The sequence below is a fragment of the Stegostoma tigrinum genome, chromosome 35 (genome assembly GCF_030684315.1).
Source record: "Stegostoma tigrinum isolate sSteTig4 chromosome 35, sSteTig4.hap1, whole genome shotgun sequence".
Lineage (NCBI taxonomy): Eukaryota > Metazoa > Chordata > Chondrichthyes > Orectolobiformes > Stegostomatidae > Stegostoma > Stegostoma tigrinum.
This window is the reverse complement of record NC_081388.1, coordinates 24,891,165-24,919,029: the sequence shown is the minus strand read 5'-3', so window position 1 is coordinate 24,919,029 and position 27,865 is coordinate 24,891,165. Positions and strand designations below refer to the sequence as shown.

Genomic DNA, 27,865 nt, shown 5'->3' with positions numbered 1-27,865 from the left:
AGCTGCTCAGGTGTATCAGAAGGAAGCAATCCCACCACAAACTGTTTCCAGGGAGCGGAGAGAGGGCAAACTCCCTTCAGCGTCCAATATCCACATAATGAAACAGAGTCTGAAGTGGGGAGGGGAGTGCGCCGAAGACACAAGGCTGTACCCTCAGCCAAGCTTCTCCCCGTCGTCTGGACCTTCAGTACGAGTGGTTCAAACACAGGTGATGTTATAAAAACTGATGCCTAGCCCAGCTCTCAGCACTCACACAGGGCCCAGACTGCTCAGTTTGCTTATCCCTGCTTAGTAATGCATGCAACATCGTTTTTGACAAACCATTATAGATGCTGTGTGTTCCTTTAGCTTGGATTTTTTTTGGGGGGCAGATGGGGGTCCTCAGTGATTGAGCAGATACTAAATTCAAGCAGTTTGGAAATTAACAAAAAAACAATGTGGATACAGCCAGAACAATGAATTTGAGTCCGACTGCCAATGAATTATTTGGAACCTGTTACAGCAGTGGGCACAAATATTGATAAGGCAGCATTTGTAACTAGTCACTTCAGTAACAGGACATCAAATTGGTTTCAGGATTGGATTGGCCTGGCTAAAGGTCTCACTGACTCAAACTAAATAACTACAGATGTTGGACTAGCTCCAACAGACCTTAACATACTCTGCAGCAAAAGAATATCAGGAACTACATCGCTTTACAACCCCAACTGTAAAACTCCAGATGATTTCAGTCACTCAACAGCAACAGCAAGGTATTACCTGCACCACTTCAGGATAAAATCAGCATTTTTCCTAAAAGTCCAGAGGGCTGGGACAGCTGAAGGAACACACAGCCAATTTAATGCATCACTGTTTTTGCAACAACTCCCAAATTGGTACCAGGACCAAATATCTGGGAGGTTGAACAGTAAATTCATCAAATTTGCATCATCCCAACACACAAAAATACACAGTCCCTATCAACACTTAGGAAAAGTTTTTTGGTCTACTTTCTACAGTGAAACACACATTTAAACTGTACTACATCTCTATGCATTTAAGAAGAGGACAGGAGCACCAGCAAATCGTGTGGAGCTTTATCTAACCATCAGTACCCATTGCCCCCACACATTACAGAAGGGCACAGGCAGACAGAGGAACTAGGTAGACAAGGTAAGGGTGGGGAGTAAGGAGCGAAATGTGGGTTGTGGGGGATGGCAACACAAACGGGATTGAGTGGGGATGAAGGAAGAAAAATACCAGAGTAGGGCCTGAGGGGAAGAGAGATACAATAAATAGCCCAGATCCCATCTCTCTCTCTCTCTCCCTTCTGTCTGAAAGGATGTCCTGTTAACAACAGTACTACACTGAAAGGACTGATTGACTTATGCTGCTGACTTGGCTCTTTCATCCTCTGCCATCTCCAACTAAAAGCTGCTCACACAGTACATGCCAGGGCTCATGGCTGAGGCTGTAGGTTAGTACAGCCACATGTTTCTCGCCCATGCCCCAGGTGCTCCTCTCACCCAGCAGACAGTTTAAATGTTAGATCATGCATACACAATGACAGTTTAAGCTGCTGGTGCAAGGCGAGCCTCCGAGGCAGAGATACCTTGAGTGTGCACTGTCTGACAGTGTTTACCAACTCCTGGATAACCATGTCCACACACTTCAAACACGGTGCTTTCAGCTTCACCACCTGCTTTTTCACTATTGCGTCAAATGCCAAGTCTGGGGTGAACAGCCCCGTTCTACAGCCGGGGGAAGGAGAGATAAAAAGCAAAACATAAAGGGAAAAGCAAGTCAACACAACACAAGGAAGAACACAAGACCCAGCTCAGTCTCTACAAAGCATCTATTTGGAGGTTAACTATTCCCAAAAATCCTGGGTTTTGGTTGTATAGATGGGTCAGTCTCAAGAGATTGCAGGACAATTATTTCACCATGTCTGAGGTAGACCCACCACATGCACCCCTATCAGCAGGACAAGGACTGGGATCATCAGACGTACATACATATGGCCAATCGGAATTTAGGGCAATTAAGACCTTTAATTGGATTTAAGGGGCAGCGAACAACGAAGTACATCATCAGACTGCAGAGACATTCCAACCTCCAGAAAGATATTCCCCAGGATGCACTGTATATCCTGCCCCATTCCATCTGGGGACAGTGTCCGGGTCATTCAGTTCCTAAAGTTTCTGATTCCCACCTCATCTAAAAGCTGAGCTTGCACCAGGGTCAGATCAAAAATGAATTGTTAAACAAATAAAGCTGACACAAACAGTGCAAATATAAAAAAGATGTTAAAAAATTAGAAGAGGTGAAGCATGGGAAAACTTCCACAGATTAGTCGTCCTCAAACCCAACGAACAATCAGAACTAAGTTTGGAGCAACATTCCCAACACAGCTGTGCAACTCCTTCCTGAACCTACTGTCACCTTCAACAGTGTTCACATAGAATTGTTCTACAAGGCACTGTACACAAAACTTTACTGCGACAGAGATTTAATTGGAAACATTTTAGTTGAACTTTATAAGTCACTAAATCAGTAAATCTTGAACACTTAAGCAACAGATGCAGTCAACAACCTGTTCAAACAGCAACACTACACCACACACCATTAATGAGTTGGCAATATTCCCATTCCGTGACTTGGGTACATAGACACACCAGCCATGTTTAATTTACATGCTATGCAAATAAATTTAATGCAATAGTGTACTGAGAAAACCACAGACAAAAAATTGTTTTCAAGGGGACCCTGACGAGAGCACTGCAGCATTCACTGTGTAGACAGTACACCGGTGCAACTTGATTGAGTATCCCACCTACTGTGCAGCATCTGCTCCTTTTAGTCTGGTGTAGAATGTGAAAGTAAGAGTTTCATTCACATTATCCTCCTTCAACTATTGCAATTCATATGGCCAACAATACTTGCCTGACACCATGGATATTTTTGATTGCGTAGCTGATTTCTCTTCGCAGCTCTTTTTCATCAAATTCCATCTGTACGGGGAATATGAATCAACAGTTACAACCATAAGCAACGGAGAGATAAAGAGGAATTCACGTTGACAGAGGACACTTAAGATAACCATCAGCCTCTGTCTCCTACCGTCAATATAACTATCAACACTGCCCGCTTACCCCCAAAAAATTCCACGGTCACCTCACCTTCACTAGCTCAAATGGAAATCGTTCATGGAAGATGCGATTAATTCTTGCACCTCCAGATAGTTCCACTGTATCCACTTGGTCACCCGAGCCTTCAATTCTCTTCTCAAAGTCCACTCCAAATTGCTGCACCATCCTAGGGGCCAGAACACCAGTATTGAAAGAGAGGCTTTTGTTCCACACACACTATCTCAATTGCTTGCAAAGGCAGTGACACTATTTAGGCAAACATGACAGCTGTTTGTCACAATATGCTCTTATAAATACCAATAAGACTACGAAAGTATTTCTGGGGTGTTAGTTAAGGGAGGAATGTTGACCAGGACACTTTCTCCCTTAATGATGGTGCCATGCATCGTTCATCTCATGAAGCAGGTGGTGTCTTATAAAGACCAGCACCTCAATCTGTAAATCTCGATCGAGATTCTGGAGTTGGACTTGATCCCACAACCTCCTGACTCACTAGCAGAAAACATGAAACTAGTTCAGGCACAGAAAGTAGTCACACATCCATCATTTTCACGTCACCAGTCACAGAATCCCTACAGTGTGTAAGTAGGCCATTTGGAGAACATCCCACCCAGACCCACTGTCCTAACCTATTACCTCCTATCCTGTAATCCTGCATTTTCCCACAGCTAACCCACCTACCCTGCACATCCCTGGACACAATGGGCAATTTAGCACGGCCAATCCACCTAACTTGAACTTGAAGCATGGGAAAACTTGCAAAGTGTGGGAAAACCAGAGCACAGACTCTGAGAAAATGTGCAAACTCCCCACAAACAGACAATTGCCCAAGGGTGGAACTGAACCTAGGTCCCTAGCGCCGAGAGACAGCAGTGCCACCCCGGCAGAAAAGCAGAAAAGGTTCTCACAGCTTGAGCTGGAGCTCAGAGACAGACAGCTGCATCAAGGAAGCAGATGTATTATATAGCACAAAATGTAACTTCACCAAGTGAGCTGTAGTGTGCCTTTCAGTGAACTGTGAGCAATGTCAGTTTCTGCCCAAATACATCCAGACATTAAACTGCATCCTGATGATCTCTATCTGGGTTGCTTCACTTCTTCATTTTCCCTAAAAGGGAAAATGCTCAAGCAACAGGACAGGGAGGGGACACACAAGGTGGATAGCACAGGAGATGGAGAGACCGACAATAGCTACCTGTCCTTTAGTACAGTGCCTGCACTGTCCACCCAACCTGCTGCACTTACTGGAGAAGTGCCTTGGTTTTCCTGGTGGGATCATCTGGTCTAAAGTTTTTATATTCCTCAACCTCTTTCTCCAGGGATAGCATCTGACTCTGTAACTTGTTCCTCAGTGCAGGCAAGGTTTCACGGATGTGATTCGTCAATTGCTGGGTCACAATAAAAAAGAAGGAAAAATAATGAACAGTAAACTGCAGCAACATAGGCAAAAAGTAGGAGACGGTGTTGATCTCATTTACTGCCCCTTTGCAACACCCTCTCAATGAGAACATTGCAAATAGTTCTCCTTCCCAAAATCTAATGATTTTCAACTTTTGTGCTGCTCAATATGTCAGCAAAAGCTGTTCAAGTATGTCTGTACATTTCCTTGACAGGATTAACTAAACAGTGTCACCACGTTCAGAGCACAAATGGAGGATAGGGTCAAAGAGCAAGATATAAATATTGGCCAATCTCCAATTTCAGCACAAATTCATCAAGGCTTAGGTCTAGAGTCGAGGGAATACCAGATCCCAGTGCAGCACCAGCATGGATCAAGTTAGTGAAATGATCACAGTCAGGGTCTCAGTAAGTGATCTGTACACTACACCTCTAGCAGGACACTCACCGCTGGTGTCATGTTCAGGGGAAATGCTTAGTTGAAGCTCATAGATACTCCAAAGAAATGAAATTCTGGGTTTTTCAGTGAGCAACTCACGGTACTTTATCCCAGTCATAAAATGTATTTTTTTTGTGGGGGGGGGTGGGGGCGAGATGTGCCAATGACAGGCAAAAACAGTGTGGGACGCACACAGCTTTGTAAGTGCCTCACCTGGTTGAGTATCTTCTGCAAGTGTGGGGTCCCCATGCGATCAGCCATATGGCGATATGAGGGGTGAGACAGGAAAAACTTCCGCTCAGCCGCTATGGCTGCACAGATGTCCTTCTTACCATCAATATCTTTTTGACTTCTGTTCACAACACCAATGTAGCCTACAAGAAACAGGATACAAGAATTACAGCTTCAATACAAAGACAAGTAAAAATATGGCCATTTTAGAATAGAAATAGCTCAAAAAGGTTTGAACTACTTCTGATCTTGGAACACAGGTTGTTGGTGCTGAAGATTCAAACACTTCCCATGTCATGCACCTACTGCCAGCAAACACTCTGCGTTAGGGACAGCATGGGCTAGGTACTGAATAAATAAGCCTATAAACTGTCTAGATCAGGCATTCCCAGGGCAGATGTCATAGAGCTGGATGCCATAAACTTTTCTCAACACTGCAATAGAACATAGAGCAACAGCGCAGAACAGGCCCTTCGGCCCTCGATGTTGCACCAACCTGTGAACTAATCTAAGCCCACACCCCACACTACCATCATCCATATGCTTATCCAAGGACTATTTAAATGCCCCTAATGTGGCTGAGTTAACTACAATGGCAGGCAGGGCGTTCCACATCCTTACCACTCTGAGTAAAGAACCTGCCTCTGACATCTGTCCTAAATCTATCACCCCTCAATTTGTAGCTATGCCCCCTCGTACAAGCTGAAGTCATCATCCTCGGAAAAAGACTCTCACTGTCCACCCTATCTAATCCTCTGACCATCTTGTATGTCTCTATTAAATCCCCTCTTCGCCTCCTTCTCTCCAATGAGAACAGACCCAAGTCCCTCAGCCTTTCTTCATAGGCCCTGCGCTCCAGACCAGGCAACGTCCTGGTAAATCTCCTCTGCACCTTTTCCAACGTTTCCACATCCTTCCTGTAATGGGGCGACTAGAACTGCACACAATATTCCAAATGAGGCCGCATTAGCATTTTGTACAGGTGCATCATGACATCACGGCTCCGGAACTCAATCCCTCTACCAATAAAACCTAACACAACGTAAGTCTTCTTCACAGCACTATCAACCTGGGTGGCAATTTTCAGGGAGCTATGTACATGGACACCAAGATCCCTCTGCACATCCACATTACCAAGAATCTTTCCATTGACCTGGTATTCTGCCTTCCTATTATTCTTCCCAAAGTGAATCACCTCACATTTATCCATATTAAACTCCATTTGCCACCTTTCAGCCCAATTCTGCAATTTATCCAAGTCTCCCTGCAACCTGCAACATTCTTCCACACTGTCCACAACTCCACCGACTTTAGTGTCATCTGCAAACTTACTAACCCATCCACCTAAGCCTGCGTCCAAGTCATTTATAAAAATGCCAAACAGCAGTGGTCCCAAAACAGATCCTTGAGGCACACCACTAGTAACCGGATTCCAGGCTGAATATTTTCCATCAACCACCACTCGTTGCCTTCTTACAGAAAGCCAGTTTCTAATCCAAACTGCTAAATCTCCCTCAATCCCATGCCTCTGTATTTTCTCCAATAGCCTACCATGTGGACCCTTATCAAAGGCTTTACTGAAGTCCATGTCCACCACGTCAACTGCCCTTTCCTCATCCACATGCTTGGTCACCTTCTCAAAAAACTCAGTGAGGTTTGTGAGACACAACCTGCCCTTGACGAATCCATGTTGACTATCTCCAATCAAATTGTTGCTTGCTAGATGATTATAAATCCTATCTCTTATAATCCTTTCCAAAACTTTTTCTACAACCAGACATAAGGCTCACTGGTCTACAATTACCTGGGTCATCTCTACTGCCCTTCTTGAATAAGGGCACAACATTTGCAACCCTCCAGTCCTCTGGTACTAAACCTGTAGACAATGACTCAAATGATCAAGGCCAAAGGCTCTGCCATCACCTCCCTAGCTTCCCAGAGAATCCTCGGAAAAATCCCATCCGGTCCAGGGGATTTATTTACCTTCACACCTTCTAGAATCGATAACACCTCTTCCATACTAACCTCAATCCTTTCAAGTCTAGTAGCCCGTAACTCAAATCTTCTCCTCTACAATATTCTCCTTTTCCTGAGTGAAAACAGATGGAGAAATATTCATTTAACACCTCTCCGATCTCCACAGGGTCCACACACAGTTTCCCACTTCTGACTTTGACTGGCCCTATTCCTACCCTAGTCATCCTCTTATTCCTCACATATCTATAGAAAGCTTTAGGGTTCTCCTTTATTCGACCTGCTAATGTCTGCTCATGTCCCCTCCTTGCTCTTCTTAACTCTCTCTTTTAAATCCTTCCCAGCTAATCTGTAACACTCTATCGCCTCATCTGAACCATCTCGTCTCAACGTCACATAAGCCTCCCTCTTCCGCTTAACAAGAGATACAGTTTCTTTAGTAAACCACGGTTCCCTTACCTTATCACTTCCTCCCTGCCTGACAGGGACATACCTGTCAAGGACACGCAATATTTGTTTCTTAAACCAGCTCTACATTTCGATTGTCCCCATCCCCTGCATTTTGCTACCCCATTCTATGCCTCCTAAGTCTCGCCTAATCGCATTATAATTGCCCTTCCCCCATCTATAACTCTTGCCCTGTGGCATGTTCCTATCCCTTTCCATCGCTAAACTAAACATAACTGAATGATGGTCACTCTCTCCAAAGCGCTCACCTGCCACTATATCGAACACCTGGCCTGGTTCATTACCAAGTACCAGATCCAGTGTGGCCTCCCCTCTTGCCCTTGAGGTTTGACATACTGTGTCAGGAAACCCTCCTGCACACATTGGACAAAAACTGATCCATCTAACGTACTAGAGTTATAGCATTTCCAGTCAATGTTGGGGAAGTTAAAGTCTCCCATAATGACCATCCTGTTCCTTTCACTCCTGCCCAGAATCGTTTTACCAATCCTCTCCTCCACATCCCTGGAACTTTGCGGAGGCCTATAAAAATCTCCCAGCAGTGCGACCTCTCGTCTTCTGTTTCTGACCTTAGCCCATACCACCTCAGTAGATGAGTCCTCGTCAAAAGTTCTTTCAGCCACCGTTATACTGTCCTTGAATAACAAAACCACATCTCCCCCACTTTTACCTGCTTCCCTGACCCTTATGAAAGATCTAAGCCCTGGAACCTGCAACATCCATTCCTGACCCTGCTCTATCCATGCCTCCGAAATGGCCACAACATCGAAGTCCCAGGTACCTATCAATGCTGCAAGCCCATCTACCTTATTCTGGATACTCCTGGCATTAAAGTAGACACACTTCAATCCAGCTTGCTGTTTGCCAGCACACTCCTGTGACAGCAAAATCCTGTCCATGTCCTCCCTACTCTCATCTACCTGTGTACTAGGACCACACCACAGGTTCCCATCCCCCTTCTGAGCTAGTTTAAATCCACCCGAACAGCACTAGCAAATTTCCCACCCAGGATCTCTGGTTCAAGTGGAGACTGTCCTGTCTGTAGAGGTCCCACCTACCCCAGAATGAGACCCAATTCTTCAAGTACGTGAAACCCTCCCTCCTGCACCATCCCTGTAGCCACGTGTTCAGCTGATATCACTCCCTGTTCTTCACCTCACTATCAAGTGGCGTGGGTAACAAACCAGAGATAACAACTGTATCAGAGATAATGGGAACTGCAGATGCTGGAGAATCCAAGATAACAAAGTGTGGAGCTGGATGAACACAGCAGGCCAAGCAGCATCCTAGGAGCACAAAAGCTGACGTATCGGGCCTAGACCCTTCATCAGAGCAGGGTTGGGTCTAGGCCCGAACGTCAGCTTTTGTGCTCCTGAGATGCTGCTTGGCCTGCTGTGGTCATCCAGCTCCACAATTTGTTATCAGACATAACAAATGTTTGTTCTAGCTCTCAGCTTCCACCCTAGCTCCCTGAAATCCTGCCTTACATCCCTATCCCTCTTTCTACCTATGTCGTTGATACTTGTGGACCACAACTTGGGGCTGGTCACCCTCTCCCTTCAGGACTCCAAAGACACCATCCAAGACATCACAGACCCTGGCACCTAGGAGGCAACACACCAACAGTGAGTCTCTTTCGTTCCCAACAAACCTTCTATCTGCCCCTCTAATTATCGAGTCCCCAGTGACTAACATTCTCCTCTTATCCCCTCTTCCCTTCTGTGCCAGAGACCTGCACCCCAGTGCACGCCCCTGGTAAGTACCCCCCCCCCCCCAACAGTATCTAAAACTGTATACTTGTTTTTCAGGGGAACAACCACAAGGTGTCTCAGCTCCAAACTCAAAGTCTCCTTCCTTCCTGTAGCACCTCATTTCCCAGCTAGTGACAAAGTGAGTAATTCTGAAAAGCTGTCCACACTAGACTCCTAGTGAAGGGATTGAACAAACACTAATAACAGCAGCATATGGGATAAGATTTCTGATGTACACCAGTACACCTTAAAATAATTGCTTAGAAGTACATAACTTAAACATTGTTCAAACCACACACAAAGCTGAAGTTTTTTTTTATTTAGCACTCATCAGGATTGAAATGCAAGACAAAAACTCTAGGAGAGGGAACAATTTTGCCCAGCAAGGGAAATAGACATTGACTGGTTGGACTACAGTTGGCATGAAGATTGAGTAGGAACTGCTGTCTCATGTGTGTGAATAGATTGCAGAGATGTTTTACACACCTCTGGAGCAGAAGGGACTTGAACCTGGGTTTTCCTGGCTCAGAGGTAGGAATGCTAATCAGTATATGATAACAGCACTAGGAACTGCTGTCTTAGTTAACGAGTTAGATTCATACCTAGCAAGCTGATTCTGATGATCGGCAACTTGCTACACGAATACAAAATCAACTGCTCATCTCCACAGCCCTTTCCTTAAGTGAAAAAGAAAACTGCAATTTGGGTACATATTCCCTTTGCTGAAGAAGAACAGGGTGCTTTGTATGTGAATGAACACAGTTCATATACTCATCAGAGAACAGTGCACGGTAATATAATAGCTGAAGCAAGCCCTTGTCCAGTGGTATTTATGTATTGACAAGCTGAAAACTGCTGGAGCAACAGCAGGGAGGGGGAACAAGAGCCATGTGTTGCTGAAACCTTTCACTTTGCACTCATCAGGGCAGGTGCAAGAATGCCAAATTTCAAGCTCAGAATCCCTACAGTCTGGAAGCAGGTCATTCAGCCCACTGAGTCCACAGCTACCCTGAGCAGCATCCCACCCAGATCCACACCCTTCTTACCCCTGTAACCCTGCATTTCCCAGGGCTAATCCACCTAGTCTACACATCACTGGGCACTAAGGCAATTTAACATGGCCAATCCACCTAATCTGCATATCTCTGGATTTAGGGAGGAAACCCAGAGAAAACCCACGCGGACAGAGGGAGAATGCGCAAACGCCATGCAGTCACCCAAGGGTGGAATTGAACCTAGGTCCCTGGCACTGAGAAGTAGCATTAATAGCCACTGTGTCACCCTACAATCACAATCATTTATACTACAGGAGAAATGACAGAGTAACCGAGGTGCTGCCCTGGAGAAAGCCATGTAGAGGTACAGGTTTCCCAAACATTACCACTACCACTACAGAGAAACAGTATGCCATTGAGACGGGTCTGCCATTCAACGTGGCCATGGCTGATCCTCTATCTCAACATCATACTCGACTCTCTCTCCTCTTAACCTTTGACAGCTTTATCGTCTAGGAATCTATTTCTTAACTAAATGTATTCAGTGACTTTGCTTCCATAGTTTTCAGTGGTAGAGAATTCCACAGGCTCGCCTCACAGTGAACAGATTTAGCTCAATCCAAATAGCCGATTACATTAGCAAACGTTGACCTCTTGTTCTAGATCGCTCAGCCAGTGGGAAACATCATCCCTGCATCCAGTTTGTCTAGTTCCATCAGAATTTTATAATGATTATATATATCTATCAAAGCGCAATATTTTACTTGCACAAAACAGGTTCCTGTGCATGAACGTATGACAGCTCTAGGAAGACCAAATGAACCACATGAAATACTCAACTTGTTTTACGTTTGTAGTTGGATTTAAATACTCAAGATTATTCAACTACCCAATCACAGGATTAAATCTAACTGCACACGTTTTGCTCAGAGCTGTGAAACAGAGTACTGTTGATCACAGTATGTATTCAGCCTCTCATTTACCCCGAAAGTGTGCTTTCTGATTCAGTCAATGGGTACCTGGGATCATATCCAACTCTATCTACAGCCTCGCTCAACTATGTAGTAGGCAGAACATCTACTGGGACTGACAGTCTGCAGAAAATCCAACTCACGTAGCTGCTGAACAGCAATATGAAACCTCATTTAAATGCCTGAAAGTCTTTGTATTTCCAGGGTAATTTGAGGTACATGAACATTTTTCAACTCTAAGTGAGGGTACTTCACTCATTTCAAACAGTGAACAATGATCCTAGGTAAAGATCATATCTTTACATTCCATACTATTGATTGTGGACTGATATGGGGAAGGATTCTTAAAACCATAGATCGCAGAAGGGCTTGCTGCACTTTCAACAAGTTACAAAACTCTTTGTTTACAATCAGAATAGAAGTTGCTGGAAAAGCTCACTGGGTCTGGCAGCATCTGTGAAGAAAAAAAAATCAGTTAACATTTCGGGTCCAGTGACCCTTCCTCAGGACTCTCATTTTTTCCTTCGTAGATGCCGCCAGACCTGCTGAGCTTTTTTCAGCAACTTCTGTTTTTGTTCCTGATTTACAGCTTCCTTCAGTCTTCCCTTTGTTTACATGCTGCTTTGTGAAGGCAATGAAAATGGGTTTTATTTAATTCACTGGTGAGATGTGGGCATCAGTGGCTGGACCAGCATTTACTGCCAGCCCCTAACTCACAATGACTTTAGGGAGAAATTTCACAGAAGGGCTAGCACCAGGGCTGGTTTTTATCCCCCACAGTGAGAATCAACTAACAGCTGATAAGTTTCTAGCACTGTGACCAGTTATGGATGACAAGGGCCATCAGCTGGACAACAAATCTGGTTCCTGGACAATTGAGTGGGTGTGACGTCCAGAAGGGTAAGTGGTGTGATTTTGTCACCAGTTAAATATGTAAACTACAAGGGAAGCCAGTTTATTTTCCCTCACCAGTTGCTGTAAGCTGTGGCTTTTATCCAGTGACTATGAGACTTTGCAGTCAATGCACCAATTACTTGCACCGTCTGCAAAGAGAAGAGAACCCGGAGAAAAGAAAATAAGGCTGAAGAATAGAAAATCCTGACAAGCAAAAAGATTGTCTCAGTAAACCCTGTGGACTAGGGCCATTAAACTGCTTTCCCAGCTTTTCATCCATGATAACAATGTCTTTTAATCTGTTTGAAAATAAGTACTTTGTGTCAGTCTTCACAGTGGAAGACATGAGTAGTATGCCAACAATTAGGGAGAGTCGGGGGGCAAAGTTGAATATGGTAGGCATTACAAAGGAGAAAGTGCTAGAAAAGCTAAAAGGTCTAAAAATTGATAAATCTCCTGGCCCCGAAGGGCTACATCCTAGAGTTCTCAGGGAGGTGGCTGAGGAAATAGCAGAGGCTTTGGTTGTAATCTTTCAAAAGTCATTGGAGTCAGGGAAAGTCCCAGATGATTGGAAGATTGCTGTTGTAACCCCCTTGTTTCAGAAAGGATCAAGGCAAAAGATGGAAAATTATAGGCTGATTAGCCTAACCTCGGTAGTTGGTAAAATTCTTGAATCCATTGTCAAGGATGAGATTTCTAAATTCTTGGAAGTGCAGGGTCAGATTAGAACAAGTCAACATGGATTTAATAAGCAGAGGCCGTGCCTGACAAACCTGTTAGAATTCTGTGAAGAGGTAACAAGTATGTTAGACCAGGGAAACCCAGTAGATGTTATCTATCTAGACTTCCAAAAGGCCTATGATAAAGGTGCCTCATGGGAGGCTGCTGAGCAAGGTGAGGGCCCAAGGTGTTTGAGGTGAGCTACTGGCTTGGATTGAGGATTGGCTTTCTGACAGAGGGCAGACAGTTGGGATAAAAGGCTCTTTCTCGGAATGGCAACCAGTGACGAGTGGTGTCCTGCAGGGTTCAGTGTTGGGGCCACAGCTGTTCACTTTATATATTAATGATCTGGATGAAGGGACTGGGGGCATTCTGGTGAAGTTTGCCGATGATACGAAGATAGGTGGACGGGCAGGTAGTACTGAGGAGGTGGGGAAGCTGCAGAAAGATCTGGACAGTTTAGGAGAGTGGTCCAGGAAATGACTGATGAAATTCAATGTGAGTAAATGTGGGGTTTTGCACTTTGGAAAAAAAGAATACAGGCATGGACTATTTTCTAAATGGTGAGAAAATTCGCAAATCAGAAATGCAAAGGGATCTGGGAGTGTAGGTCCAGGATTCTCTAAAGGTTAACTTGCAGGTAGAGTCCGTGATTAAGAAAGCGAATGTAATGTTGTTGTTTATCTCATCTCAAGAGGGTTGGAATATAAAAGCAGTGATGTGCTTCTGAGGCTTTATAAAGCTCTAGTTAGGCCCCATTTAGAATACTGAGTCCAATTTTGGGCCCCACACCTCAGGAGGGACATACTGGCGCTGGAGCATGTCCAGCGGAGATTCACACGGATGATCCCTGGAAAGGTAAGTTTAAAGTATGATGAACGGCTAAGGATCCTGGGACTGTACTCATTAGATGAGTAGACACATAAAAACTCATTAGGGTTTAGAAGGTTAATGGGAGATCTAATAGAAACTTACAAGATAATGTATGGCTTAGAAGGGGTGGACGCTGGGAAGTTGTTTCAGTTAGGCGGGGAGACTAGGACCCATGGGCACAGCCTTAAAATTAGAGGGGGTAAATTTAAAACAGAAATGAGACGCTGTGGTGGGCTTGTGGAATTCATTGCCATGGAGTGCAGTGGAGGCCGGGACATTAGATGCCTTCAAGGCAGAGATCGACAAATTCTTGATCTCACAAGGAATCAAGGGCTACAGGGAGAGTGCAGGGAAGTGGAGTTGAAATGCCCATCAGCCATGATTTAAATGGCGGAGTGGACTCGATGGGCCAAATGGCCTTACTTCCACTCCTATGTCTTATTGTCTAAAACGTGTGGGATTTATAAGGGGGCTGGATTTTTAAACAAGAGACAGTAAGAACTGGAGGTGCTGGAGACAGAGATAACACAGTGTGAAGCTGGAGAAACACAGCAGGGCCAGACAGCATTCAAGCGCAGGGAAGTTGATGTTTTGGGTCAGGACCCTTGTCAGGACTCCTGAAACGTCAACTTTCTTGCTCCTCTGATGCTGCCTGGCCAGCTATACACTTATCTCTAGATTTTTAACTAGTAGTGTTAGACATCAATAATGCATAGCCTTGTACAATAGCTTGAAACTGTTTATTTGTAATAAATGGTCATTTTTCTTCAGGACAGAAACTGTTGTTTCCTATTAACTTTTTCCGAGGATGATGACTTCAGCTTGTACAAGGGGGCATAGCTACAAATTGAGGGGTGATAGATTTAAGACAGATGTCAGAGGCAGATTCTTTACTCAGAGTGGTAAGGGTGTAGAAAACCCTGCCTGCCAATGTAGTTAACTCAGCCACATTAGGGGCATTTAAACAGTCCTTGGATAAGCATATGGATGATGATGGGATAGTGTAGGGGAGGGGCTTAGATTAGTTCACAGATCAGCGCAACATCGAGGGCTGAAGGGCCTGTTCTGCGCTGTACTGTTCTATGTTCTAACTTGGGTCTGAAGGGACAGGGAATTTAGGGAATGTAGCAGACTGACCTGATCTTTAACGTCAACTCTGCTTTCTCCCCACAGATGTTACCAGTCCCACCGAGTTTTTCAGCAATTTTCATTTTTGTTTCCAATTTCCAGCATCTGCATTCTTTTGGGGTTTTTTTGAAACACTGATCAAGGAGGCCACAACTCCACAAGACAGCAATGATATACACTATGCATGTCAAATTTGCAAGGTTAGCAAACAGCTGGAACACTTTTGACAAGATTTATGACAAGACCAACCCTGTAGCACATAGAACCATAGGATTCCCAATGTGCATATTGACCATTGACTTGGGAGAACTTATTAAAATCAAACTTATGAATTAAGTTCACAAGTGCAATGAATTCACTGAACTAACCCCATTTGCTTACATTTGGCCCATATCCCTCTAATCCTTTCCTATTCATGTAACCATCCCAAATATTTTTTAATGTTGCAAATTACTTGATTTATTACTGTACCTTAGTACATATGACAATGAAAAGCGTTGTCATACACGTTTTACAGACAGATTGTACTATAGAAGTGTATCAGAGTAGCAGAACAGAGTGCAGGTCACAATTGTACTCGCATCTGCCATTTCCTCTCATTCCACATATGCACCACCCTCTGTGAAAAAGTTACCAGTAAGGTCCCACTTAAATCTTTCCCCTCTCACCTTAAACCTATGCCCTCTATTTCTGTACTCCTCCACCTTCAGAAAAAAAAATCTTGGGCTATTCACCCTATCCATGCCGCTCACGATTTTATAAACCTCTATGAAAGGTCACCCCTCATCCTCCGATGCTCCATGGTAAAAGTCGCACCTTATCCAATCTCTCCTTACGACTCCCTCCAGTTCCACTGACATCCTTGTAAATTTTTTTCTGTTTCCTTTCCAGTTTAACAACATCCTCCCTATAAAACAGTGACCAGAATTGTATGCCTTCAGAACTGAGGCCTTCTCATCTTGTACAACCATAACAGGATGTCCCAATGCCTGTACTCAATACTCTGACCGATGAAGGCAAGTATGCCAAACATCATCACCACCCTGTGACACCACTTTAAAGGAGCTATGCACTTTCAACTCTAGGTCTCTGTTTAGGTACCACTCCGCAGGGCCATACCATTAACTGCAATTCCTGCCCCAGTTAGTGTTACCAAAATGCGATACCTCTCATTATTGAAATTTAACTCCATCTGCCACTACTCAGCTCATTGGCATATCTAATCAAAACCTTCACTGTCCCCTTATTGTACTCTTAGATAAGCACCTTAACTATCCACTATGCCAACAATTTCAGTGTCATCTGCAGCTTTCTAACCGCACCACCTATATTCTCATCCAAATCATCTATATAAATGATGAACACTGGTGGACCCAGCATTGATTCCTGCAGCACAATATTGGCCACAGGCCTTCAGTCCAAAAACACCCATCTACCACCACCCTCTGTCTCCTACTCTCTAGCCAATTTTGTATCCAATTGGCTAGCTCTCCCTGCATCTATGCGATCTGAATGGCAATGCAGCATAAATGCCCATGCCTTCCTTTAGTGGTACACTCTAATAAACTTGCAACGTCACATCAACAAAGAGACAAGGTGTGACTACTGATACAGAAGTCACATACAATGTTAGTTAAAATAAAGGAATCCTTCAACCACGTATGTGGAGAACTCAACAAATGGCAACAGCAATTCAGTCAACCATCTAGCCAGCTCCTGCTGCACAGGCCAGCCATTACGCAACATCATTTGTGTGCCTTGAACAGTCCATTTACATGTGGATGGAATGAACTTTGGGAATGAATCCCATCACGACACAAAGGTCGGAGGTGTCGTTGACAGTGTAGAGGGCTGTTGTAGGCTGCAGCGGGACATTGACAGGATGCAGAGATGGGCTGAGAGGTGGCAGATGGAGTTCAACCTGGATAAATGCGAGGTGATGCATTTTGGAAGGTCGAATTTGAAAGCTGAGTACAGGATTAAGGATAGGATTCTTGGCAGCGTGGAGGAACAGAGGGATCTTGGTGTGCAGATACATAGATCCCTTAAAATGGCCACCCAAGTGGACAGGGTTGTTAAGAAAGCATATGGTGTTTTGGCTTTCATTAACAGGCGCATTGAGTTTAAGAGTCGTGAGATCTTGTTGCAGCTCTATAAAACTTTGGTTAGACCGCACTTGGAATACTGCGTCCAGTTCTGGGCGCCCTATTATAGGAAAGATGTGGATGCTTTGGAGAGGGTTCAGAGGAGGTTTACCAGGATGCTGCCTGGACTGGAGGGCTTATCTTATGAAGAGAGGTTGACTGAGCTCGGTCTCTTTTCATTGGAGAAAAGGAGGAGGAGAGGGGACCTAATTGAGGTATACAAGATAATGAGAGGCATAGATAGAGTCGATAGCCAGAGACTATTTCCCAGGGCAGAAATGGCTAGCACGAGGGGTCATAGTTTTAAGCTGGTTGGTGGAAAGTATAGAGGGGATGTCAGAGGCAGGTTCTTTACGCAGAGAGTTGTGAGAGCATGGAATGCGTTGCCAGCAGCAGTTGTGGAAGCAAGGTCATTGGGGTCATTTAAGAGACTGCTGGACATGCATATGGTCACAGAAATTTGAGGGTGCATCCATGAGGATCAATGGTCGGCACAACATTGTGGGCTGAAGGGCCTGTTCTGTGCTGTACTGTTCTATGTTCTATGTTCTATATATGGGTCAAGGCATCACATTACTCTTACATAACTTTAATAAATGTTTTTGCACCTTCTTTTGAGAAAGGCTAAGCAGTTGGGAATGGCAGCTGATCCAACAGCTACAAGCTTAGAACTGTCATTAAGAAAAGGTGCACATTCTGCCAAAGTAATCACGTGTTGAGAATGAATTTGTCAGCTCCCCTAGCCCTAACCCTATCGCACTTAGAAATATATACTGCAAAAAGAATACACTCATGTCTTGTGCTTTAGGAGCTGATAGGTCTTCTGCTTTCCACGGCAACACCTTGGCCAATCAGAGTTGACTTGTCAACCAACCAGCACCCCTCTCTTCTTGTTGTATTTGTTTGAGGGAGTTTGAAAGTTAGCACTGTGTTTGTCCTGACAAGTGCATGCCAAAAAGCCTTAATGCCCAAGTTTCGTAGCACCAAGTAAACGTTGGCAAGTATCAATGAAACATGAAGATGCACAGATTTTACAAACTGAGACGGTGCAAAAAACAATTCATAAGCCATGAGAGATCATAGATATAAAGAAAAATTTATCAAGTTGGAATTAATATTTCTCTTAACAATACAGAGGCTGGGAGCGTGACTTGACAGAGGCCTCTAAGAGTATGTAAGGACAGAATTAGGTAGATTTAGAGAAGATATTTCCATGTATCGCCATGACGAGGAACAGGGGCTGAAGCATTAAAACAAACAAACAGTAATAAATCCCATGAGAACCTCAGGGGAAACATCTTCACCAGAAAGTAATGAAAACATGACACTTGCTACCAGAAGAAATAACATGGATACAGAAAGGAACAAAAGGACGTGCTGGTGGAGTTACTACTGGGAGTGCAACATAAACTCTTGCATTGGCTAAACAAGCTGATAGGCTGTGCTGAACTTACCCCTGCGAAGAGGCAGCAGCCGGTTTTCCAGGATATCCCGAGCATCAGTCCCTTCGTCCATTAGATCCAGTTTTGTGATCACACCGATCACCCTCAAACCTGTGCAGAGGGGACAGCTTTAGAGAACATTGGTCATCCAGACAACATGGTATAAGGGGATTAACGCTCAAGTCAAAGTTGAAAATGCAAATAATGAAACTTTTGCAGCTTCAAACCAATGCTTAAAAGCAATTGCCTCACAGTGCAATTTAAACATCAATTTCAGTTCTTCAATCAACAGCCAGAGATAGATCTCAGCTTTGAACCTCAGGCAAAGTTATTGTGGGCATTTTGGTCGCAAAACTTCAGTCAGCTTGGCACTGACATAAAAAAGCACACCAGAGCCACAGGAAACTGTCTAAAGTTGATCTCAACCAATACAGCGATACAGCACAGAACAGTGGTTCACGTTCCCAAAGGTGGGATAATTTGCTTCCCTCTATTACTCACATGTTCATCTTTCATCACCACTCAAGAGAAGCAGACCGAAGATAAATCTAGATTTTTTTAAAAAACTGCCTGTAACCCATTTACAGTCATATTAAAAAGGAATGCTTTTTCCAGAAAAAAAGGCTGTCTATTCAAATCAGTCTTCACCTTATGAGAGGAGTGCTGGAAGCAGGAGAGAAACAGACTTCTTACCTTGTGGGTCAACCTCCTTGGCAAGCTTGAGTGCATCTGAATTGGCGAGGTCAGAGTTTGCTGGAGTGACAGCCAGTATAAGACAGTTCTCTTTGCTGATAAACTGCATAATCATTTCTTTGATCTGGTGTTCTATGTCAGCTGGCTGGTCACCAACTGGAACCTTGGTGATACCCGGTAAATCAATCAATGTCAGGTTTAAAACTAGCAGAAGAAAGTGTAAAAGCTGAATTAGGACCAGTTGTTACCGAACAGCCAAACAACAATGTTTCTTGTTCAGCATGTCAGATTTGAATCATCAGCAGCGCTATACGAAACTTCTGAGAGCTTGGTGCAGTTCGTGGAATAACAGGATGTGGGACCAGGAGGTAGCAGATGGGTCATGACTAATCTAAAGACCCACAAGATCCTGAACCCTCAACGCTGTCATCACTGGAACACCAAGATACAGCCTACTTATGACTTTACCTGTTGACACCATTCCCAGAGGCTTATTGTAGATTCTGTAGATTACACATTGAAAGCAGCAGAACCAGGGTATTTGCCCCTTCAAGTCTGATCACTCACTGTTCGACAAAATTATATCAGACCTGTTTATGCTTTGTATTCCACATTCCCATTTATCCTGACAACATAGAACTTAACAGCACAGTACAGGCCCTTCGGCCCTCGATGTTGTGCCGACCTGTCATACCGATCTCAAGCCCATCTAACCTACACTATTCCATGTACGTCCATATGTTTATCCAATGATGACTTAAATGTACCTAAAGTTGGCAAATCTACTACCGTTGCAGGCAAAGCGTTCCATTCCCTTACTACTCCCTGAGTAAAGAAACCACCTCTGACATCTGCCCTATATCTTTCACCCCTCAATTTAAAGCTATGCCCCCTCGTGCTCGCCGTCACCATCCTAGGAAAAAGGTTCTCCCTAGCCAACCTATCTAACCCTCTGATTATTTTATATTTCTCAATTAAGTCACCTCTCAACCTTCTTCTCTCTAACGAAAACAGCCTCAAGTCCCTCAGCCTTTCCTTGTAAGACCTTCCTCCATACCAGGCAACATCCTAGTAAATCTCCTCTGCACCCTTTCCAAAGCTTCCACATCCTTCTTATAAATGCAGTGACCAGAACTGTACACAATACTCCAAGTGCGGCCGCACCAGAGCTTTGTACAGCTGCAGCATAAACTCTTGGTTCCAGAACTCGATCCCTCCACTAACAAAAGCTAAAACACTGTATGCCTTCTTAACAGCCCTGTCAACCTGGGTGGCAACTTTCAAGGATCTGTGTACATGGACACCGAGATCTCTCTGCTCATCTACACTACCAAGAATCTTACCATTAGCCCAGTAGTTTGCATTCCAGTTACTCATCCCAAAGTGCATCACCTCACACTTGTCTGCATTAAACTCCATTTGCCACCTCTCAGCCCAGCTATGCAGCTTATCTATGTCTCTCTGCAACCTACAGCATCCTTCGTCACTATCCACAACTCCACCGACCTTAGTGTCATCTGCAAATTTACTATCACATCCTTCTACGCCCTCATCCAGGTCATTTATAAAAATGACAAACAGCAGTGGACCCAACACCGACCCTTGCAGTACACCACTAGTAACTGGTCTCCAGGATGAACATTTCCCATCAACTACCACCTTCTGTTTTCTTTCAGCAAGCCAATTTCCGATCCAAACTGCTATATCTCCCACTATCCCATTCCTCTGTATTTTGTACAACCTCTGACTCCCTTACATAAGAAGAATGCATCCACATCCGGCATAAAAATATTCAACAACCCTGCCTCCATCACCTTCTAAGGCACAAAATTCCAGATTCCACAGAGAAAATAAAACCTTGTTGGCCATTTTAGAGTGACTGTTTTTAAAAGCTGAGCCCCTAGTTTTGGGCTTAGCCACAACAGGAAACATCCTTCCTGAGTCAACCTTATCAAGGTCACTCAGGCTCTTATACCCTTCAATCAAATCACCCCTCACTGTTCTAAACTCCAGATTAAACCAACCTCTAAGAGATGATTTCCCATTCACAAAACTATGCTGGTTCTTCCTGGTTACATTGAAATTTTCCAAATACCCAGTTATAACCCTCTTAATGATCAATTCAATGACCTTCCCCCACAATGTCAAAATCATTGAACAATAGTTTACCCACTCCCAACTCCGTCGCCTCTTCTTGAGTATCCAGTCTGAAAGAACATTTGCAGAAAGTAATGTATTTTGGAGAATTAACACAAGTGCTTCTCCACCTCATTTGGTCCCTTCTTTTCATACCCGAGAATAAAGTCCATCAAGATCCAGGAACCTGTTAGCCACTGCTTCACTCCCACAGTAACTGTCGTTTCATCAAGTTCCTCCCTCCCTTCCACTTGCTGATTCACAGCTATTCATGCAACATTTTTGACGTCCTCTAAAGTGAAGGCAGAAGTGAGACATTTATTCATTCCATCAACCAGGCCAGGGTTCAAGGCAGACAAAGGGCATGATGGCGAGAGCTGTGGAACTCAACAGACCAGCAGCCTCTCCACAGAGGTAGGTGATGGTGGGGTGTGCATGTGCAGCAGTGGCACCTGGGTCATAGCAGATGGACCACAGCACAGCATCATGAGGGGCTATATTTTGCCAAATTGTAACCAGCCTCGTCAGGGAGATACTGTAGTCCACTGTGCATTATTACATTTCATGCAGTGCTCAACGAGGCTTCTGGACCCATTACCACAGCACTGCTAAAAGGGAATGAGGTTAAATGTGGACTCCCTGTACAATTGACAAAAAGAGATCATAGCTTTTATACACAAATTCAATTCTGCAAGATCTCACATAATCATCTCCTAGATTTAGATCAAGGAGACCTCACTCACCATTTGGAGAATGCACTCGCAGGTTGATCGGAATTGGCGAGATTCCTTTATTGCTCCCTGTAACTCTGTCCGTCTCTGCTTCAATTTCCTGTCGAACCTCCTCAAAATCTGTAAACTTCTTCCCTTTGCAGTGCAGAAATTCGGCATGTTCTGCAAGAGGAAGCAAATCATTATCGTGATTGCATGATATAACTGTCATGCTGTATCCATTCCTCTGTACTTAGAAAGCCAACAATCAATGCCGACCAACACTGCATAGCACACGAATTCCAAGCCAGATGACAGCAGTCAGTTCTATCTGCTAACAGGCAAGGAGAATCTTGCAAGATTTTTAAACAGGTCACTCAGGACAGCTAGGGCTGAAAATGAAACAAGCACAGTGGAACAGATCGGTCAATTTGTCAAAGAGACAGACAGTAGACTCCATGTTAGGAGTTTGGTTTTTAGCTGTCCTGCACGGATGAGAACTGAATTACACGGATTCTGTGGAGGGGACACAATGAGTTAAGTCCCATAAGCAGCTGGATAATCTGCTCTGTTAGGACTGAGGCCAAGTTCTAGCAGTTTGTAGACAGCTGGGTATGGTTGTCAAAGTAGTCCCGGAGGTTGTGGTGGCTCACAAGTAGTCAGGTACACGTAATATCTTAGTATAGTTAGGGTGGGGCTTTTAAAGCAGGTGATAGTATTTGTTTCATGCAACTTGAGCAAGATTAGAGATAAGGGAAGTACACACTTAAGACTGGGCTGGTGAAGCTAGCTGCTGCTGAGAAGTTGGAGTTGTGTCAGTGAATAAGTATCGAAAGACAGAGGCACACGTACCAAGGGTGGGGGTGGCGCATAAGTGCGTGTGGCTGAGTATGTGTATGTCGGGAAAGGAAGAGGATGAGGGGAGATGATTGACCAGAACTGGAACAACTGGTACGACAGATCATGATGGAGCAGTAGAGGGAGTTTCAAGCTAGATAGGCAAAGCTGGAAGAACAGAAATTCCTTGAAGTTCAATAGCGTTCAATGCCTGAGCCGAATTGCTCAAAAATTCTTGGGATCAGCTTTGACCACATTTATAATTTGACGTGCACTCTGGGGTGTTTTATCACAGTGTATTCTCTTTGTTAATCATGATGTGCACTCTGGGGTGTTTGATCAGTCTATTCCCCATGTTAATCATATGTTAATTCTGGCTGTCAAAATATAAGCTGCATGTGTATTAGAGATTGTATTATTGTTCTAATATTGTATAGTAAACCTTATTGTTGTTTGATATAAATCATGGAGCTTGAGATTTCATTCTCTTCCAAGGAACTTCTGGATCTCAATATTTTTAACTTCAAAGAATAAAGGGTAACTAGCCCTGAACCAACAAAATTTATTGAACTCATCCAGGATATTGACAAAGTTGTAGTCTGCTCTGGCACTATAATACTACCAAGACTGTAATTACAATGTGCAATCAAATATAATTAAATTCTCATCAGATAAACATAACAATCCAAGCCTTCCAAAAACATTGATCAAATCCCTCTAACTGTGCTTCATAATAAAATTAGACAGTGAGCTCATTGGCTTAGGGGTTTGGTTCATTTTTTGGTTGTTAGTAGAAAACAGAAGGAACAGGGGCTCAAAATTATAGGTAAGAACATAAAAAGAAACAGGAGCAGGTTGTTTTGGCCATTGAACCTGCATGTCCAATCAACAGGATCATGGCTGAATCAACATTCCTCTTGAACCAATGCCCATTTTCCTACCATTCCCCTGAAATCCTGGATTCCCAACTGATCAAGAATCTAACTCAGCCTTAAAAATACAAAGACCTTCTCCCACAGCTCTGTCTAGCAATGGGTTGCAAACACACAACCCTCAAGGAATTAATCTCAGCCTTAAATTATCACCCTTTAATTCCGCAACTATGCCCTCTAGTCCCCTCCGTCGAGGGAAAACATCCTCTCAGCATGTACACCATCAAGCTCCTTAAGAATCCTGTGTTGCAAGGAAATCACGTCTCATTCTTCTAAACTCAAGTAGGTAGAATCCCAACCTGTTTAGCCTAGCTCATAAAATATCACCCCCCATCCATACTAGGTATCATTCTAGTGAATCTTCTCCGAACTGCCTCCAATGAAGTAATATCTTCCCTTAAATACAGGGACCAAAAGCACTCACAGTACCACAGATGTGGTCTCACCAGTTCAGATAAACTCTTGTTTAGAAGACAGAGAGGAGAGTTAAAGGAATGAGGGGGTAAGGTCTGGATTCAGTGCAGACCAAAAGCTGAAGCATGATTTAATAGGAAAGAAGGCAAGTGATAGGATGGTGAGCATTTCGTTCCCTTCTCTCTCTCTCCAAATTCATTCCAATTAGGGGAAATAAAAATCTGTAACCTAATTAGTTAAACAAAACATAAGGATGGTAGGGCAGCTGTTGTGTTGCAGCTATAGCAAGTGGGAGTTGATGAACACATAAGCTCAACAATCATATCTGCTATTAAGTGTCTGCAACGCAAAAAACCGTGGCTGAGATTTGATGACATGGAGTCTGAGCTACACGTCAGGAGGCAGTAAGGTTACATGGATACTTTGTTCCAGAAGACAGTTACAAGCCCTCAGGTTGTGTACTACAGATCTGGTCCACGATCAGGACAGGAAGTTGAGACAGAAAGTGCGGCTGGTATGGGTATCCAGAACACAGAATTGGAGGTACCTCACCCCTTGCAATTTTCCAACAGTTTTAATGTTTTTGCAGTTTGTACGGAGGACAGCAAGGGCTGTAGGAAGGATAGAGTCATAGAACCTTATAGCATTGAAACAGATCCTTCATTCCATGCTGACCATATTCAGCTAATTCAACCGTATAAAACTAAACTAGTCCCACCCATCTGCACTTGGCCCACGTTCCTCCAAATCTTCCCATTCATGAACTTATCCAAATCTCTTAAAATGTTGTAACTATACCCGCATCCACCACTTCACCTCTCAGTAAAAATAAAGTGGCCCACACAGTCTTTGTAAATTTTGCTCCTTTCATCTTCAAAACATGATCCTAGTTTTGAATTTCCCACCACCTTAGGGGGAAGACCCTTGTCATTCAATGTAGCTATGCCACTCAATTTTATAAACCTCAATGAACTCATCCCTCAACCTCCTTCGCTCCAGTTAAAACAGGTCCCAGTCTATTTTTATATCTCCAACCTTCTATATACCTGGCAACATCTTGGTAAATCTTTTCTGAACCCTCTTCAATTTAATAACATCCTTTCCATATCAGGGCGACCAGGACCGTGCACAGTACTCCAGAAGAGGCCTCATCAACATCTTATATAATATCAACATGACACCCCACTCCTATATTCAAAAGGTCTAAGCAATGAGGGTAAGTATGTTAAATGTCTTCTTAACTACTGCGTCGACACGTGGCACAAATTTCATGTACATGATGTCGCCAACCCTGGTCTCTTTATTCTACAGTACTACCCAGGACCCTAGCATTAATTGCATACGCCTTGCCCTCATTTGTATAACCAAATTGAAATATTTCACATTTATCCAAATTAAACACCATCAGCCACTCCTCAGCCACTGACTCAATTGATCAAGATGAAAGCAATAACAATGGCACAGCGGTACAGAAATCAATTCAAGTGTGGAGTGTAAAAAGGAACGTATTTCTGATAAAGGAGTATGGGGGGGGGGGGGGGGGGAAAGAGGGGGGAGGGGGGGAAGGGGGGTTGATCATTTTCTTTGCATATGAGACTCAGAGTCCCAAAGGCTGTTTTGCTTGTCTATTGCCAAGGATAGGGATGCATGCATACAGCTGAAAAGGAACCTGCATTGGGAGGGGAAAAACAATCAAGTGATCGAGGTCCATGAGTACCATTGACATGGAGTGGACTAGGAATAGAATTTGGCCAAGGGGTTGAGCAGCTAGGGGCTAAATTAGAAAGCAGGACCCAAAAAAGTATTTATTGTTAGATTACTACCTGATTCATAAGTGAACTGGCAATAAATTAAACAAGAGTAGAATCTTGAATGAGTGGCTCAAAGATTGGCATGGGTTTTAATTAATGGAGCATTGGGCACCAGTACTAGGGGCAGAAAGGGCTATACTGCTGGGGGTAGTCCATACTTGAACTGTACCACGATGAGTGCCCTAGCAAATCAGATCACTAAGGCAGTATTTTTTATTTTGGGGGGAGGGCACAGGGAGGTTAGAGAGGGTTTGGTGATTTAAAGACAAAAGAAGAAAGCAATAGAGTAACGTAGCAATATTAGTAATTATAACCAGAATGTGACAGATAAGACAGAATGCTCTGAAGAAACAGTGGACTCAAAACATTGTTTTTCCCTTCACAGATGCTGTCAGAACTGCTGTTTTTATTTCAGAGTAGATGCAGGAAAAACATTTCCCCCGGTTGGAAGATCTAGAAAGAGAGAATCTCAGAATAAAGGGCAAGCCACTTAGCATTGAGTTGGAAGAATTTCCTCACTCAGAGGGTCATGAACATTTGGAATTTGGCTGTGGAGGCTCATTCATCGAGTTATGTTCAAGAATATTATTTCTGCATTTTATAAACATTAGAGGAACAGGGTTCATGCAGAAAGAATTATGAATTAGAAGAGCAGCCCGAATTTCACTGAATGACGCAGCAGCAACAAGGAGCTTAATCCTTCTCCTATTTCTCATGCTCTTAAAAAATGGGATGATTGACAACAAAGAGAAATATGGTCGGACAGCCGTTAGGGAGATGTAGCTGGACGTTGACCAAGGTTGGGACTTCACTATTCAATGAGTATTTGACATCTGGGACACATTTGGGTCAATTTTTGTAGCAAAACTTTCTGAAAGTGACCATGGAGCAGCCTATTTTAAACCTGGTAACACATAACAAGACAGGATTAATGAATGCACTTTGTGAACAGGCCTATAGACAACAATAAGAACATTATAAACTTCAGATTCAGTTTGAGTTTCAGAAATGTAGGTTGAAGGTGAACAACTGAAGTTAAAACCAAAGCACTTAAGAGTGACCCATAGTTCTCAACTTACTCACAAAACTCATCTTTTCCATGCCCACTTTGTCAGGATCATTCAGGATCTTGGAAAATTCAATCAAATCACCCTCTATTCTTCAAAGCAGTAGTGAAAACAAGCCCAGTTTGCCCAACCAACCCTCCTAAGGCAACTCACTGTTTCCAATTCAGTAAACCTCCTCTGAACCACCTCCAACGCGTTTGATTCTTTCCTTTATAAAAGGAGACCAAACTGCACACAGTTTGTAAGGTGATCTCATCGGCACCCTCTACAACTAAAGCAGAACTTCCTTATTTTCATATTTAGTTTGTCTCTCGTAAAGGACAGCATTCTATTGTCATCATCCTCACAACATACCCTCCTTATCATTATATCATCTGCAGATTTAACCACCATTGCCAATGATCATCTCATCCAAGTCTTTGATTTAAATTGTAAAAAGCTGAAGCCCCAGCAGAGACCCCCATCCCAATCAGATAAAAACACTGTTTGCATAAATAGGTTGTTAACAGGCCAGCAATCTTCTACACATGCTGGTATGCAACCCACTGCACCATGAGCACCTACTTTGTCCAATAACTTTCTTTTTAAATGTGGAAGATGGTCAAATGTCTTCTGGAAATCCAGTAGACCATAACAATGGGCTCCACCATACGTTACTTTTTCAAAGATCTGAGAATTCTGCGACAACTCCCTCACCTCCCATCTCCCC

The 27,865-nt window shown here is 43.6% G+C and overlaps 1 protein-coding gene across 6 annotated transcripts in view; it reads right to left on the bottom strand.

The window, feature by feature from the left end:
* Positions 1-27,865, bottom strand: part of dnm2a (dynamin 2a) — a 71,938-nt gene that overhangs the window by 22,384 nt on the left and 21,689 nt on the right. For 3 of the 6 annotated variants that reach the window (XM_059639859.1, XM_059639860.1, XM_059639856.1), the window contains exons 3-10: positions 22,129-22,278; positions 19,250-19,453; positions 18,569-18,667; positions 5,179-5,339; positions 4,374-4,516; positions 3,159-3,294; positions 2,923-2,990; positions 1,592-1,730 (exon numbers count right to left, since the gene is read on the bottom strand). In XM_059639859.1, coding sequence (XP_059495842.1) covers positions 1,592-1,730; positions 2,923-2,990; positions 3,159-3,294; positions 4,374-4,516; positions 5,179-5,339; positions 18,569-18,667; positions 19,250-19,453; positions 22,129-22,278 — 1,100 coding nt within the window. The remainder of the gene's footprint in view (positions 1-1,591; positions 1,731-2,922; positions 2,991-3,158; positions 3,295-4,373; positions 4,517-5,178; positions 5,340-18,568; positions 18,668-19,249; positions 19,454-22,128; positions 22,279-27,865) is intronic. The other 3 variants (XM_059639857.1, XM_059639858.1, XM_059639855.1) reach the window with 1 other exon arrangement.